The sequence below is a fragment of the Fomitopsis serialis genome, assembly GCF_022376445.1.
Source record: "Fomitopsis serialis strain Sig1Antser10 chromosome Unknown B0H18scaffold_37, whole genome shotgun sequence".
NCBI classification, from domain to species: Eukaryota; Fungi; Basidiomycota; class Agaricomycetes; order Polyporales; family Fomitopsidaceae; genus Fomitopsis; species Fomitopsis serialis.
Genome location: NW_025954997.1, coordinates 61645 through 76532, shown reverse-complemented (window position 1 = coordinate 76532; position 14888 = coordinate 61645). Strand labels below are relative to the sequence as shown.

The following is a 14888-nucleotide window of genomic DNA, read 5'->3' as shown; positions in this document are numbered from 1 at the left end:
GATGAAGCGGATAAGCATGTCTGCATTGGATGCCTTCCAGTGCCTCGAGGTCGCCAGTGAGTCAACGAGTGGTCGTAGGAGCGATATTGTGAGACGCTGGAGAGAAGGGGACGATAAGAGCATCAGAGCCTCCGGTTCCTCGACATCTACTTCGTAAACTGCAAGTGTATGAAGGCGGGGCAATAGGGGTTGACCATCAGTTTGGTGTTCAAGCATAATCCACATCATGTGGCGTAATGGGATCCGCGCGGAACACTTCCACTTGAGGCGAAGAATACGCCGCGCATACACTTGCAAACGCGACCATTGCTGGGGCGTGATTTTTGCAATTCTCATCGTCTAGAAGGGTGGTTGTGGCATCAATCCTTAGCACGCTCAAGTATGATGCAAACACGATGGCACTCACCTGCTGGGTCACAAAGCATTGTCGAAAGGAAGGTAGAACACGCAGTAGGTTGCGTAGATCATTTGAATCCCGCCATAAAATATTGAGAGCCGTATCTGAAAAGGTCTTGCAAACACAAGCCAGCGCTGCCAAGGTCCTGCGTCGCGCTATGTCCTCGTCGCGTGCATCCGACGACCTGAGCTGCTCATACGTATCCGAGTCTGACCACCTGGGAGCAAAGTGCTCAAGGATATCCTCCAAAATGTGCAGGATTTGGAGCGCGCGGTCTTGAGCGAGTACTAGCATGGTCTTGGAATGGTGAGCAGCGAGATAGAGAGAAGGAAAGCAGGATCGCATCCAAAGCATCGACTCGCGATGCTCGGACATCGCGGACCGACCTTTCCGCACCCCCTCACCAAGCCATCGTCTGCTCCAGGCTGCAGAGCCACGGTAATGGTAGGTACGTTCAAGGTTTGCGGAACCCTGATGACAGGCGCCGTCGTGGCAGAAGCGAGAGTTCAGAGCTTGCCACCAAGTAATCTTCTCGTTAGCACGCTCGAGCAGCCATTGCACACACGAGGCGAAGGTATTCATCATGATACGACGCACACTGTACTGACGAGTTTGATCACCGTGTTCTGTAGGGACCCTTCAAAACATAGTCGAACGCATACTAGTCCGACGTCCCGTGAACAGACACCTCGTAACGAGGAGCAAGGGCAAGACGCTTTCTTCCTGCGGCAAGTCCTTTCCCATGCATAGCTTTTGTGGCACATTGAGTTCCACGTTGACAAAGAGCACCCTCCGGAAATTCGGTCAATAATCGCTTTCCGACGTGTCGTCGTCGATGACCTGTTCAAAGAGGTGTCAGCATATTGCATCAGACATTGCGCAAACATCATCACCGCACCTGCGCACTTCCTTCACCCTCGTTCTCGTGCTCCGCCAGTGTGACAGACCCATCATCCACAGGCTCCGTCCCGTCGGCAAGGTCTCTGCGCGCCGAAATCGCTGCAAGCAGCAGGTTGGTCATGTAGAAAGGGAGTCTGTCCTTCTCAGTTCTGAAGAGACCACCTGTCACGCTCTCGCGTATGGTGACAGAGCGCTGCCGTCCGAGACGCGGGAACAGGGTGTCGAGGATGGTTGCGAGGTCGAGCAGGTTCGCTGTCTCCCCGCCGTGGTACTGTTCGATCTGCAGGTGGCGCAACGACTCTTGCCCGATCTGCGGCACTGAGCGTGGTGATGGGAGAGTCCTGACGTCCAGATGGGGCAGTGTGAGGATCGCCAGCCGAGGACACCGCCGCGCGAACTCGGTCACCCCGGCGATGGTCGGGTAGCTCGGGTGCTCTATACGTCGACGGGCCTGCGATGTCGGGCAATCAAAATGGAAGGACTCGAGGTTAGGCCATGCGCTTGCGAACACGAGGGAGTCGTGGTCGTCCATGGAGGGAGCATAGTCATTGAATTCGATTTGCAGTATGCGCATTTCGCGGAATGCGAGGTACGATTGGAGGATGTCTGCCAAGGAGACGGGCGGAGAGTTCATCGGAGCACCGATGGTAAGATAGGTCTCGGACATGGACCTAGAGATCCTGCCGCACACTGCGACGAGCAAGTCCTTGAGGGCCTCCGCTGTCGGTACTGTTAGTATGCACAGTGTGAGCCCTGTCACGTTTGGGAATAGGGTGGTTTCGAAGACGCGATGAATGTCGTCGGCAGAACCATTGAACTGGACCTCCTCGAGACCATTGAACGCCCCACCCAGCTGGAGAGGGTCGGAGGGCGCGATTCCGTCCAAGGAAATCTGTAGGCAAAGGACTCGGAGAGCCGTCATGTGCGATATGTGCTGTAGGGTTTTGTAATCGACAACAGCCCCAGAGTACACTAGGTCAAGCGTCTGAAGCTGCCCGAGTCGTGCAAACGGGGTTAGGTAACGAGAAGGGAGATCTTTCGGAAGACCGTTTTCTATCCAGACGGAGGACAGAGCAGGAGCCGCAGCGACGATCAGCTGTATGAGGACACCTGTAGCCTCAGACCACGGTTTCGAACGCCTCAAGTGTGCCATTGTGGTGAGACTTGAGAATGTCGTTCGGAGGCTTCGGACAGAGGGCGAGAGGAGGAGCATCAGCGCCGCCGGCTCGTCGACGTCGACGCCGGCAACCACGAGGGTATGTAGACGGGGCAGTAAGGGTTGTCCGCCAGTCTGGCGTTCAAGCATAGCCCACGTCATCCGGTGTATCGAGGACTTCGCGGAAACCGGATACTTGAGGCGGCGTACGCGCTTTGCGTACTCCTGAAACCTGCTCCACTGCTCTGGCGAGATGTCTTCAGCAATGTACTGTAGAAGTGTCATGACGACAGTGAGCGCCGCTGAACGTTGTAAGTACAAGTACGAGGATACTCACGTGGCTCCCAATCTTCTTGAAGGAGGGCAAGACACGCAACAAACGGACTAAACCCTCATCCAGATTTTGCCACAGGAGATCGAGGGCTGGGCGCATGAATGACTTGCATACACATACTAGCCCAGTCAAAATCCTGCGCTGTGCTCTCGCTCGATTGGTCCTCTCGGCCGCTACCTGTGGTGTCACACATAGGAAAGGTTCGTCGGACCAGTCCGTTGTGAAATGCGCAAGGATTTGTTCGAGGATAGTCGGGATGTGGAGCACATGATTGAGAGGTGTGTTTACCATCTCGCGCCTACTAGTAAGTAGGGCGTGGAGAGAGCGGAGAGAGAGGCGCTCGTGCACAACCTGAGCTTCAACGTTTGAAATTTGAACGTTGAACGCGTCTGAAATTCACCAAGGTATTTAAGATAAGCAATTATTTATGTGATGGCCTCGAGTACACATTCAGCACGCAGGTACGCTCATCCTGGCTTGTTATGAGCACTACTACTAATGGGCGACGAGTCTGCTTCACGCCCAGACGCGATCATGTATGAGTCCCATTTTATCTTCTATGTCAAACACAATAGGGGCCGGGAAGTGGATACGCGTGAACGATCACGTGGCCGTGTTTCTAAGCCACCGTACTTGAACTGCCTTTTCGAGGAGCTTTGTGGCCTATGGGGAATCGGCCACTCATCTTTTCCACATTCGGACGAATGTCGGGTCTATTGAACATGTACTACTCTCGTTCAGCGCGATCTCTACCGTCAAACATGCATGTCGTCCTCTAAACACGATCGCTTGACCAGAAAACGGCGCGACACGAGCGACGACGACTGACGCTGTCTGTCTGTGCTATCCCCGGTTACTATCCCTGCTCTTCGCTCGAGTTACGCTGGCTGATCTGCCTAAAGAATAGTCGGCACATGCAAGTAGTATTGCGCGAACACAATATGCGCACCTGAGCACTCTCACCCCACCCCGCCGGGCCGCCAGATGCCTCCGCAGTTGGGGTCCCGTCGAGCAATTCTCTGCGTGCCGACAGCGCTGCCAACAGCAACTCTGTCATACGCACAGAGAGGTGTTCTGCATCCGTGTTATCCGGTGCAACGCCGTCCTTCGCCCTGACGCAGCAACGCTTCCGTTTCAGGCGTGGAAACAGGACGTCAAGTATGACCGCGAGGTCAAGCAGGTTCGCCGTCCCTCCCCCGACGTACCTGCTGACCTCCAGGTACTGCATCGACTGGTGCTCGACCGGCGGCACCTCGCGCGGCGACGGAAGCGTCCTGACGTCCAGCGAAGGCATCGTGACGTATCTCAACCGAGGGCAGCGGCGTGCGAGCTCGATTAGCCCAGCGACCGTCGGCTGGCTTGGGAGTGGGAGTGGCGCGCCTCGAATAGCATCCGCAGCGCAGGCCAAGTAGAAGTGGTCGAGAACGGGCCAGGCATCTGCGAAGGCGAGCATGTCTTCGTCCTGCCAGCCGGGGAGGTGGTAGTCGAACTCGATGTTCATGCTGGTCATCTCGCGGAAGGGGAGGTACGGTTGGAGGATGTCACTCAGGGAGATGTCTGGTGAGTCCATCTCGGCAGAGATGAATAGATGGACCTCAGTCGTGGATCTGGAGACCCTGTCGCACACCATGGCGAGCGAGTCCGTCAAGACCTCCATCGTCGGTGCTGTCGATATGGACAGCCCGAGACTGGCTAATTTCGGGAATTGGACGGCTTCGAATACGCGGCGGATGTCGTGAATACTGCCAGAGAGATGTACGTCTTCAAGGCCGAGGAACGCCTCGCCAAGCTGCAGGGGTTCCGAGAGACCAATACTGTCGAGGCAGATGGAGAGCTCGACGGCGCGCAGCGCAGTCATATAAGAGATGCATCGGAGAGCTTCGTGGTCAACGACGGCTCCGGAGTAAATGATGTTGAGCTTCTCGAGTCGCTCCAGTCGTGCGAGCTCGGACAGGTAGCGCGGAGGCAGGTCTTCTGGCAGGCCACATTCTATCCAGAAATCGGTCAGGTCAGGAACAGCGGCGATGACGTGAGGGAGAAGGGAATCAGTAGCTGACGGCTGCGAATGACTTGCAGATTCCACGGCAAACGATCCCTCCATGAACGACATCCTGAGTCTTCGGAGAGAAGGCGAGATCAAGAGCATCAAAGCACCTAGCTTGGTGGCATCAATCTCGATAACCACCAGAGTACGAAGGCGGGGTAGCAGGGGTCGACCACTTGAATGATCTTCCAGCATATACCACGCTTTTCGATTCTTTTTGACCTCCATGGAGAACATGAACCTCAGGCGACAGACACGCCTCGCGTACTGCTGGAAACGCGACCATTGCTGAGACGCGATATCTCCAACGACATTCTGCAAAGAAATCGCCGGCAACGAGTGAGTCTAGACTCGAGAGCACCTCTAGAACACATGAAGCTACCACTCGACAACTCACATAGTCGCTACATCGTTGTGGCAATATACACAACAATGGGTCTAAATCCTCCAGATACCGCCACAGAACATCGAGTGCCGGGTCTTCGAATGCCTTGCACACGCGCGCGATCCCCGCCAGCATATGGTACTTCGCTCTTTCACGCTGCCTATTCTCCGGCGTGTCAAACATGACTAGCTCTTCAGACCATTCCGGAGCGAAATACTCGAAGACTTCTTCCAAGAGGTGTGGAATTCGGAGCAGCCGATGAACAGCATATGCCTGCATTACAAAGTAGTGTCGGTAGTAGGAGACAACGATGACTCGAGCACTCAAGTACTCAAGCTCAAGGACGAGGAAGCAGATGTTGGCCCAGCACAAAGCCCGACGTAGAGGATGGGTCCATTAAGCGCTGATAGGGCAATGGTAACAGGCGCTTGATGTTTACGTAACATCTTGTAGAACGGCAAATATGTTCACCTCAGGCCAACCTCAGGCTGACAGGTAACGTGAATATCGTACCCGCTCTTCCGTCGTAAGCACAACTATATCACAGCAGGACGGGTAGGCTGAGGAGCTTTTCACCCCCTCACCAAGCCACCGGCGTATGCTAGCTCTGCCAGCCGCAGAAGTAGGTACGTTCAAGCCTGTTCGCGGAGCGCTGAACGCTGACTGGAAGACAGATGCCGTCGTGCCAGATGCGAGAGATGGGCGAGAGTTTCGAAACTTGCCACCAAGTAATCTTCTCGGTAGCACGCTCGAGTAGCCATTAGGGACGTTCAGAGTTCGCTGTCCGGGCAGCTATCCCGGCAGCTATCCCGTCCAGATTTCCGAGGCTCGACGCCGGCAAACGCCGACAGCGAGCCCAGCTGTGATCGCGCTCGGGACAGCAGAGGGCTCGATATCGGCGCGGGCGCTCGGCAACCCGTCGGAACCTAAAAACAAGTGGCTCACCGAGGAAGCCCTAACCCTACCTTACTAGAACGCCTGGTCGGAGATCCAGGTGAGGCGATCTCGGCGAGCGGTGGCCCACATAATAAGCCAATTGAGCGAACAAACCTGTTTCTTGTAGATATGTTTGTGATGGTCGAATAAGCTATGGAACATTGTGTGCGATATGTCGAGTCAAATCGTATTCTTTGTTCGGGGAGTGAACGCGGGCGGCTAAGCGATGTACCACGCATGTTACGAATACCAAATACGGAATTACTGATCACATAACGTCACAGGTGAGTGACCATGCTTTATTCTGCGCACTTGGTATCGATATGTGCTGAGTCAACAGCTGCTATATAGAATATGAGCTATGGTAGTCTCTGTAATAAAAACGGAGTAGTACTCAGCTAGCGGGGCGACTGTCACACTGGTTACGTTAGCCACACACTCACCGAATTTAGTAGTTGTCACACGGTGATTTACTGGTTGACGAAGACAGTCTACAGATAGCTTATATGAGCCGAATGTCCGAAATCTTATGGTTAAGTAGGATGGTGCCCTTTCGAGCAAGTGTCTACCAGCAAATTTCAGGACAGCTATATTCTTGCATGGCTTGTTAAATTTCTAGTAAGGTATGTAGAGCCCGAGTTACAAGGGTTAGGGCTTCCTCGGTGAGCCACTTGTTTTCAGATTCCGACGGGTTGCCGAGCGCGCGTGCCGACAGTGAGCCCTCTGCTGTCGCGAGCGCGATCACAGCTGGGCTCGCTGTCGGCGTTTGCCGGCGTCGAGCCTCGGAAATCTGGACGGGATAGCTGCCGGGATAGCTGCCCGGACAGCGAACTCTGAACGTCCCTATTGCACACATGACACTGAGGTCGCGATGACGGTGAGCTCCATTAAAGGTGTAACATAACTAAGTATGAGGGTACTCACGTAGCTTCCAATCTTTTTGAAGGCAGGCAGAACACGCAACAAAGTGATTATACCCTCGTCCAGATTTTGCCAACGAAGTTTGAGGGCAGGCTCCATAAACGTCTTGCATACACATGCTAGCCCGGTTAAAATCCGGCGCTGTGCTCTCGTTCGTTTGGTCCTCTCGGCCGCTGCCTGTGGTGATACATCTAGGAAAGATTCGTCTGGCCAGTCGGGTGCAAAGTGCTCAATGATTTGTTCAAGGATAGGCGTTATGTGGAGTACATGATTGAAAGGTGTGTTTACCATCTCGCGCCCAGGGTGGTGAGAGCGAGAGAGAGAGGCGCTCGCGCACAACGGCCCGGTCTCACGCCTCTTTCAATTTGCTTTCAATAAATGAGGTATTGTAACGAGTATTTACGTGACGGCTTCCAGTACGCATTCGATTAGCACGCTCAGTAAATATGCTCAGCCTAAATTCTCGTAACTAAGCACTGGTATGCATGTCAAGCACTTAGCACAGCAGTGGCCTCACCGGCCTCGGTCCTGGGAGTAAGTACGCGCGAAAGACCACGTGACCGTGGTTCTTAGCCACCAACACATGAATTGCCTTTTCGAGGCGCATTGTGGCCCGTGTCATTTCTAGGTCAGGCTCAGCCACAGTTCCATGACACTCAGGATTCGTGTGTAAATCGCGAACAGCGACACGAAAAGTGTTTCAACATACGCCTTGAATCCCAAGCACGAGTACATACATCGATTGACAGTTGTACGCGACGCAGGAACCTCTGGAGTCATTGCGGTCTGCATTACGGCAACTCTGGGAACGGCGGTGACTGGCGCACGAACCCGGTAACCAAGGATCTTCTCTCCGGTAGAAGTCAGAACGCACCGGGTCCCGGGTCCGCAGCGCGAAGCATGACCGCGTTTGGATCCCGACGCTCACCCGCGTCAGACCTTGGTGCCAAACGCAGGCGATCTCATTGGCGGCCAGCGTAAGATAGAAGAACAAAAGCAGCGAGCTACTTTAGTGCGTCATACCCTCGATTCCGTACAGGTTTAGACTGGGAGGGATCCTCCGAGCGACAGTTCATCCTGATAGCGGGTGCGCGTGGAGGCTCCGGGGCGGCTGACGGGCGACAGTTGTCAGCCTGGCGGGACCGCCGACTGGTGCGCTGACGCGGACAGCATAGGGGTGATACGAAACCAGAGTGGCGGAAGGTTTTGTTGGTCGAGCGCGGAGAGGCTGTTTTGTTGTTGATCGTCTTGCGCCTTGACATTAGCGCGAGTGTGGTATGATGCGGGGAGGTGTTAGGCCGGCGAGCAAAGTAGGGGAGCTGTCATACTTAGTACACAACAATACATCGTAGCGCGGGGGCGATGTCCTGCGGTGATGAGGAGGTTGGTCTTGTCACGATAGGGTTCGATAGTGTGATCTAGGTTCACATCGTCTGTGTGCATGCGACGTGTACCAGTCTTCATTGACTCGACCCTCTAGCGAAATACGACGGCCTGGGTAGGAGGTAACGAAGCTGTACAAGGGTCTTCGCACACACCCCCGACCATCAAAATCACAGGAACTTCGCCCAGGCTGTACGTCGAGCGCTGACACTGACAGCCTGGGCAAGCTTCGCAACTTCTGCCGTCGTATGATGACCGTGCCGGCGTAGATCCCGGGTTGGATGGTTAACGTGACAGCCAGTGGACATTCGAGGCCAATTCGAGGCTGACAGAAGTTCGCAATTCAAGACCCTGGCAAGACGCGCGGTGTGGAATGTAGACGATTCGCGGCATCTTTAGTTCGACGAATGGAAGAGGTGTCTCAGGGCGAACCTTTTAATTGAACGAGACTTCGACGAGGCGATGCAACATGCTGCCTCAGCGCCCGCCGTTCCCCTGAGGCCATGCGGAAAGTGCACTGCGCCTCTGGGTATGCGATTGCTTCGATGTCACCGGAGTGATAACAGAAGATGACAACAACCAAACGTGCATACCTCTCAGATCGTATCATTCTGCGCAAGGCGTCACTGGCTTCGTGCGGAAGTGGGCTGCTCTGAGTGCAAGCGCGATACAGAGAAATGAAGCTACGCCACAACCGACGCCGCCATTCAACGCTGAGCGTATCTGCGGAAGAGCGCACGGACTTCAGGATATGATGACATGTCAGTCTGGGCAGGTACGCGAGAGGACCCCGCGCGGTGGATTCCTGTCATTGCTGGAACATGCAGTGTAGCGAACACGTCGCCTGGGGAGCGGTCGGATTGCACTCAGACATTCAAGTACGACTTCGGGCACTAGGTCAGTGCCCCTGGCACGATACAGCACCCTCGGAACTAGTACTATAGCAAGAGGTGGAGCATGTACTCACCTGCGCATAGGGGTCGGTGAGCACAAAAGGGGCAGCTCGCGGCTTGTATGGTCTGCAACAGAGACTAGGGGCAGCGTCATGCCGCGCACTCGTGAACGAGCGATAAATTGAGCGCGTGCGCTCATTTTGTCTGTTTTGGGTCGAGCAGGAGCGGCGGCCGTGATAGCCTCGAGGTCACAGGCGCTCAGCGCGTCTCCCGCGATGCTATGCCTTTTCAAACTGCTAATCCATGACATGGGCCTGGACGCGAGGAGAAGACAATATACGTGTGGAATAGCACTCAGCTTCCCTCTCATGCAGCCTGTGAAGAATGAAGAACACCGCTGTTCAGAAGACACAGACAAGGTTAGCGGGATGCCAGTACAGACGTATCACTTACCCCCTTGTCCGGTCTCTAATTCGCTTAGTGTGGGAGACACCAGGGGAACGAAGCTGCTGACAGGCCTCGTCAGAGGGTATAATTAACGTCAGGCTGCGCGTGAGAGGCCACAGAGGTGCATCTTACGCGAGACGACCACATGAGAGAAGGAATCCAAGGTTTGTGCCCACGCTACTTCGAAGCCCCTAAGCTTTTTGCGTTCAAGGCCCGACACCGACAGTGCTACGAGTGAGCCTCTGAGGCCAGAATCCAGCGGTTGCGTCGAGATGTCGCAGAGGTACTGCAGCGCAAGAGAGTCGAGACAGTGAACATGCAGGTGGCCGAACAAACCGACGTCGCGACATCGCGCGACAGTCACCGTTGTAGCGTCCCGCTCTCCGGGGGCTGCGCAGCTGTCAGGGGCGATCTTGGTTAGCGCCCGTTCGGGATGCTCCGAAGGCTGACTGGGGTCCATGTAGGCACAGGAGCGCTGGTCTCAGACTCAATCCGCGACGTCGACCGTCTTCGCCTCTGCCGCGCACTTCGTCCTCGCCGTCGCCGACGTCCTGCTCGCTTCGCCTTACCTCCCCGCCTGGCGGTTGCGCCAGGAATGGCGATGAACGACGCCCACGCATCCTCTCACGCATCCTTGCACGCGACCCAGATACCCTACCCTCACCCTCACCCCTACCCCCACCCTCATATGAACGGACACGCACAGGCCCCCACCGCGGGCCCATCTTCACAGCACATGGACTTGACGCAGTCGAGCCCGTCTTCGAACCACACCAATGGCGGCGGGTCGTCAAACGGGCAGCAGAAGTTCTCTAACGGACCGTGCGTACTTGAGTTGCTTATTGCGTGTAGACTCCTGTCTTGACGCGACGTGTCCGGCAGACATATTCGCTCCAGGATCACTGTGGTGTGCGCCGAGGTAAGCATCCATCACTCTGCATCTCAGCCACAGTGAAGAAGGCACTGCGCCTGCGGGGTAGAAGGGCGGGGAATCTTGCGTCGTCTCGGCCGCTTCTACTTCTTTCATACGTACTCATCTGGGAACAGCCGGTGTCTCGTCTTGTTCTCCGATGTGTACGTGATCTTCTTGCCCGAGAATTGTGCTGGTCATTGGTGCGTCCTCGCACTGATGATGTCACTTCGCCGACGCGCGAGCGCATCATGCAGATAGATGTCGGGGGAGGGAGGGGCCATGCTCAAACGTAGGCATGTTGCGACATCGCCAAGATGCGGGGCGACGCGCTGGAAAACAGTACGATGGTTACGATTGTGATCTTAACGAGACACCTTAGGCTATGGTTGACGAGCAGGTGGCAGTCAACGTGTGTCCCAGAGTAGAGGAAATGCGATGCTCGATGAATCCTCTCGATCAAACTGTGTGGCCCTTCTGCAATTCTGACTGCTTCACTCGTTTGTCTCTGATCTATGCTTCCTCCTCCAGTGCAAACGTCTCAAGCTGAAGTGCGACAGACGAACACCGTGCTCGTCGTGTCTGAAGCGCGACACTGTTCAGCGGTGCGTCTATTCGCAAGCCGCCGCAGAAAAGATCGACGTACAGTCGTGCATAACCGCATCCTTGTGGTCGAGGGTCTGCTGCAAATTGAGCGAGGCACCGGCAGGCATATCGCTGCAGGCTGTACTCGGAAGCAGTGGTTCAAGGCCCGTTTGGAAGTGCGAGCACGCCTCCAGCTACCATGCCAGGAGCAATCGCGGCTCGAGTATGAACTCTTCGGTAATGCCGAGCATCAGCAATGACCGCGCGCTGCTCGCGACCGGCGCAAAGGGAGTTCTGTCGTGATCAGCCTGGACGACGTTGCCAGCATATGGCTGGACGTATACGAGGATATCTCGCTCGGGCAGGGCGACGTCTCCTTGGGAGCCCATCTGCGCCCCGTGTCAAAGTCGAGCCGACGCCGATCATCCTCTCCTCTCCGTTACCATTCGCCAACTCCGCGACCACCTCCACATCCTCCCTTCCGCGTTTCGTCCCTCCTGTCCCATACGCCGTGTTCCTCCCCTCACCTGAGCCCGTGGGTGACACGCACGTCACGAACGGCGCCAACCTATTCCCTGCGTTTGCACCCTCCTCGCCGGAGCCCCTGCCTCAAGTGACGCCGGACTTACTCAAATATCTGCCGCCGAAGGAACGTAGGGCGGAGATCGTCCGATGTTTCGAAGAGACCATGGTCCTGCACCCGAGCTTCCACGTCGGACACTGGGCGAAGCGCGTCGAGGCGATGTTCACTTGGAGTGAGGGTGGCCCCGCCAGCGCCAGTCCCGTGCAGGCCAACGTCAGCACCAGCGAGAGCATGCGCAAGCTCGCGCACGACGTGTTCTTCGGGCCGCCCCCAGGCAAGAAGGCGAAGACAGCACAACCGAAGCCGACGCTGAACTTCTTCGCGAGCGCGTGCGCCGGGCTCGCGCTCGGTGCGCTCGTCGCAGCGAAGGGGAACCCGGAGGCGCCTGGCATGTCGCCGTCGTCGCACTCGGGCTCAAGACCGGGGACGTCGTCGGGCAGGGACGAGCCGAGCGAGGCGGAGCGGTGCAATCCCGCGGCGCTGTTCGCGCTCTCGGAGCAGACGCTCGGGCTTGCGGAGCGCACGGCGGCGTACGACGTCGACTCGGTGGGCGCGATGATCCTCCAGTTGCTGTATCTGCTGCACTGTTGTCCGGGCGGGACGAGCGTGCAGCAGGGCGTGTTCCCGTTGGTGAGTGTCCCGCGTGCTGCGTTGGCCTGCTGGCGAGAGCGTGGTGACGTGCAGTGATTGACGGGATTCTTGTTTGCGTAGGTGGGGAAGATGATCAACGTCGCGAGGATGATGGGCCTTGCGAACGATCCTGACGAGTTCCCGGGGACGTACTCCTTGTTTGATGCAGAGGCGCGGAGGAGGGTGTGGTGGGATGTGTTCTACTACGACCTGTAAGTCCTCTGCTTTCTTTGAGTCACACACTGGATTTATCATGACCGACGCGCTAGCTTCGTTTCGGATTGTATGGGACACCCGCCGTTGATCCCCGACAACTCTTTCACGACGCGTCTGCCCGCGGACGTGGACGAAGATGCGTTCGGCCCGAGTTCGACGATACTGCCGGGCGTGTCTGAGACCGGTGATGGGGCAGACAAGGGCTCTGCATACTTTGTGCTCAAGTGCAGGTGAGTGTTTCGGGCGCACGAAGTTCTAGGCACGTCGGTTAATGTTGGTACAGGCTAGCGCAGATCGTCAAAAACGTCAAGAAGCAGACGTTCAGGGATCCACTCGCCGAGGATTCGAACGAACTGTCGATCGATCAGGCTGCTATGTTCGAGAGCGATGTGACGACCTTCCTCGCCGACCTTCCGCCCGCGTTCCGTCTCGAGCTCGATCATGACTGGTCAGAGCCGATCAATCCGGTACCTTCCTCCCCTCCCTCGTCCGTGCTGACGGCCCAGAAGGGCGAGCTTGCTATCCTGGCGAATCGCGTCATCATGAAGCTCTACCTCCCGTTCCTGAAGGACAGCCACACGGGCGCGGGCAAACATCAAGCCATCCTCGCTACGCTGAACGCCGCTCATGCGATCATCTACGCCAGCCGGATGCTGCACGGAGTGTGGGCGAACACGAGGCCGGCTGCGTTCGACTTCTACGACTTCGGCAGGGCGCTGTTCGACGCCGCGGTCGTCTGCGCACATGCCGTCATCCAGCAGCCGAGCGGGATCTTCGCCGGCGAAGCCCTGAAGGGCATCGCGTGTGCGCTCGACGTGCTGCGGACTCTCGACTCTGAGGAGTCGAGCAGGGCGGAGGCCGTCAGGGTTGTCGAGATGATGAAGAGGAAAGCGGAGGCGTCGAGGACGAACGGCGCTTACAATGGTGCTACCGCAGGCGTGAAGCGCAAGCGGGACGTGCTCGACGACGAGCGGATGGAGGCGGGCTTCCAGTTCCCTTACGTGGGTCCGTCTGTGAGCTCGGTCAAGGCTGACCCGGGACGTTCACCGGGTAAGGTGAATGGCGGGATGGTGAAGGACGCCAGTCTGGCACAGCCGGAAGGGTCAGGGAGGAAGGAGAAGAAGCACATGAAGGAGAAAGAGAAGGACAAGGGGAAGCAGCAGCCGGTGGGTATCCGTGCTCGGCCCACCCAGCCAGCTAGCGGGGGCGGGAGACCAAGGGGTGCGTCGGTGTCGAGCAACGCTGCTGGGCCCGCCGTGCACTCGCTGCCGCCCCCAAGGCACACGGCGACTCCCGCCAGCGGGCCGTCCTCTGCCTCGTCCTCTTCCGCTTCACATATTCAGTCGCTCCCATCCCACCTCGCGCCTGCCGCACCTCATCCGCACGACGGGTACGCGATTCGTCCTCCCCAAACGCCCGTACAGCAGACACCAATGCAAGACCACATGCCTCGCGAGGACTACCCGATGCAGTTTTCCAATGACGACGTGGACAGAAGGCGGTACGAATCGACGTTCTCTGACTCGCCGCAAGGGGCGTCCCTCTTCGACACCTCATCCCTCTCGCAACCCAGCCCCGTCTCGTACACCACGGGCCCCACTCCGCCGAACTACTACCAGTATGCGCCCCCGCCTGGCCCGCCGCAGTCATCACAGGGCCCGCCTACCGGGTACGAGAACCCGCCGATGAACCACCCGCAGAGCGTCGCGCCGCCGATGGGCAGCCTGCCGATGGACACGTCTGGCGGGCAACCCGGCCTGTCGATGTCTACGATGGTTGAGACGCGGTACGGGATGTCGTACAGGCCCGAACACGCGCCGCCTATGTCGGCGCACGACTATCACCCACATCCGCCGCCGCCGCAGGGCATGCCGATGCCGGGCTCGCATGCGTGGCTCCCGCCGGAGCACGGTGCGGGCGCGGAGATGTGGAACGAATACAAGTACGTGGGATAGACTCGATACCCTTGCTCCCTCTCATGGGTCTACCTACTCGCCCCTATCCTTATTCCTTTTTTCCTAACTCTCGATGCTTTGTTCGTTTGTTCGTTTGCTCGTTTGATAACTGAATCGTGTTCCTATCTACCTGTACCCCACTCCTATGATCCCTCTATCTCCTTCTGCTGTGCGATGTTCCTGTCTCGGTTCTTGACGTTGGGTTTCGTGCCC

The 14888-nt window shown here is 57.0% G+C and overlaps 6 protein-coding genes across 6 annotated transcripts; 3 read left to right on the top strand and 3 right to left on the bottom strand.

Annotated features, from left to right (window-relative positions):
- Positions 1-913: 913 nt before the first annotated feature.
- On the bottom strand, positions 914-3094 carry B0H18DRAFT_1009883 (uncharacterized protein). The gene is made up of 2 exons (XM_048028883.1): positions 2791-3094; positions 914-2723 (listed from the first exon to the last, which is right to left on the bottom strand). The coding sequence occupies exons 1-2, from the start codon at positions 3076-3078 to the stop codon at positions 1287-1289; spliced, it is 1725 nt and encodes a 574-aa protein (XP_047892873.1). The 5' UTR covers positions 3079-3094; the 3' UTR covers positions 914-1286.
- A 202-nt stretch (positions 3095-3296) lies between these two features.
- On the bottom strand, positions 3297-5034 carry B0H18DRAFT_908859 (uncharacterized protein). The gene is made up of 2 exons (XM_048041527.1): positions 3737-5034; positions 3297-3683 (listed from the first exon to the last, which is right to left on the bottom strand). The coding sequence occupies exons 1-2, from the start codon at positions 5024-5026 to the stop codon at positions 3666-3668; spliced, it is 1308 nt and encodes a 435-aa protein (XP_047892872.1). The 5' UTR covers positions 5027-5034; the 3' UTR covers positions 3297-3665.
- Positions 5035-5677: 643 nt separating this feature from the next.
- B0H18DRAFT_1009874 (uncharacterized protein) lies at positions 5678-7453 on the bottom strand. Its single transcript, XM_048028882.1, has 3 exons — positions 7077-7453; positions 7001-7012; positions 5678-5978 (listed from the first exon to the last, which is right to left on the bottom strand). The coding sequence occupies exons 1-3, from the start codon at positions 7362-7364 to the stop codon at positions 5700-5702; spliced, it is 579 nt and encodes a 192-aa protein (XP_047892871.1). The 5' UTR covers positions 7365-7453; the 3' UTR covers positions 5678-5699.
- Positions 7454-11237: 3784 nt separating this feature from the next.
- On the top strand, positions 11238-11594 carry B0H18DRAFT_877456 (uncharacterized protein; the record flags this gene model as incomplete). The annotated part of the gene is made up of 1 exon (XM_048040554.1): positions 11238-11594. A coding segment is annotated over one exon (357 nt), but the record flags the coding sequence as incomplete, so codon positions are not given.
- A 25-nt stretch (positions 11595-11619) lies between these two features.
- On the top strand, positions 11620-12954 carry B0H18DRAFT_877465 (uncharacterized protein; the record flags this gene model as incomplete). The annotated part of the gene is made up of 3 exons (XM_048040557.1): positions 11620-12504; positions 12586-12716; positions 12774-12954. The coding sequence occupies 3 exons, from the start codon at positions 11620-11622 to the stop codon at positions 12952-12954; spliced, it is 1197 nt and encodes a 398-aa protein (XP_047892869.1).
- B0H18DRAFT_388035 (uncharacterized protein) lies at positions 12693-14876 on the top strand. Its single transcript, XM_048037877.1, has 2 exons — positions 12693-12716; positions 12774-14876. Exon 2 carries the CDS (start codon positions 13095-13097, stop codon positions 14673-14675), a length of 1581 nt encoding a protein of 526 aa, XP_047892868.1. The 5' UTR covers positions 12693-12716; positions 12774-13094; the 3' UTR covers positions 14676-14876.
- Positions 14877-14888: the final 12 nt, after the last annotated feature.

Coding starts and splice junctions, on each gene's coding strand:
- B0H18DRAFT_1009883 (XM_048028883.1), bottom strand. CDS start 3,078: ATGGTAAACACACCTCTCAATCATGTGCTCCACATCCCGACTATCCTC. Junction 2,724..2,790: donor TCAAGAAGATTGGGAGCCAC/GTGAGTATCCTC, acceptor ACACTTCTACAG/TACATTGCTGAAGACATCTC.
- B0H18DRAFT_908859 (XM_048041527.1), bottom strand. CDS start 5,026: ATGCTGGAAGATCATTCAAGTGGTCGACCCCTGCTACCCCGCCTTCGT.
- B0H18DRAFT_1009874 (XM_048028882.1), bottom strand. CDS start 7,364: ATGGTAAACACACCTTTCAATCATGTACTCCACATAACGCCTATCCTT.
- B0H18DRAFT_388035 (XM_048037877.1), top strand. CDS start 13,095: ATGTTCGAGAGCGATGTGACGACCTTCCTCGCCGACCTTCCGCCCGCG.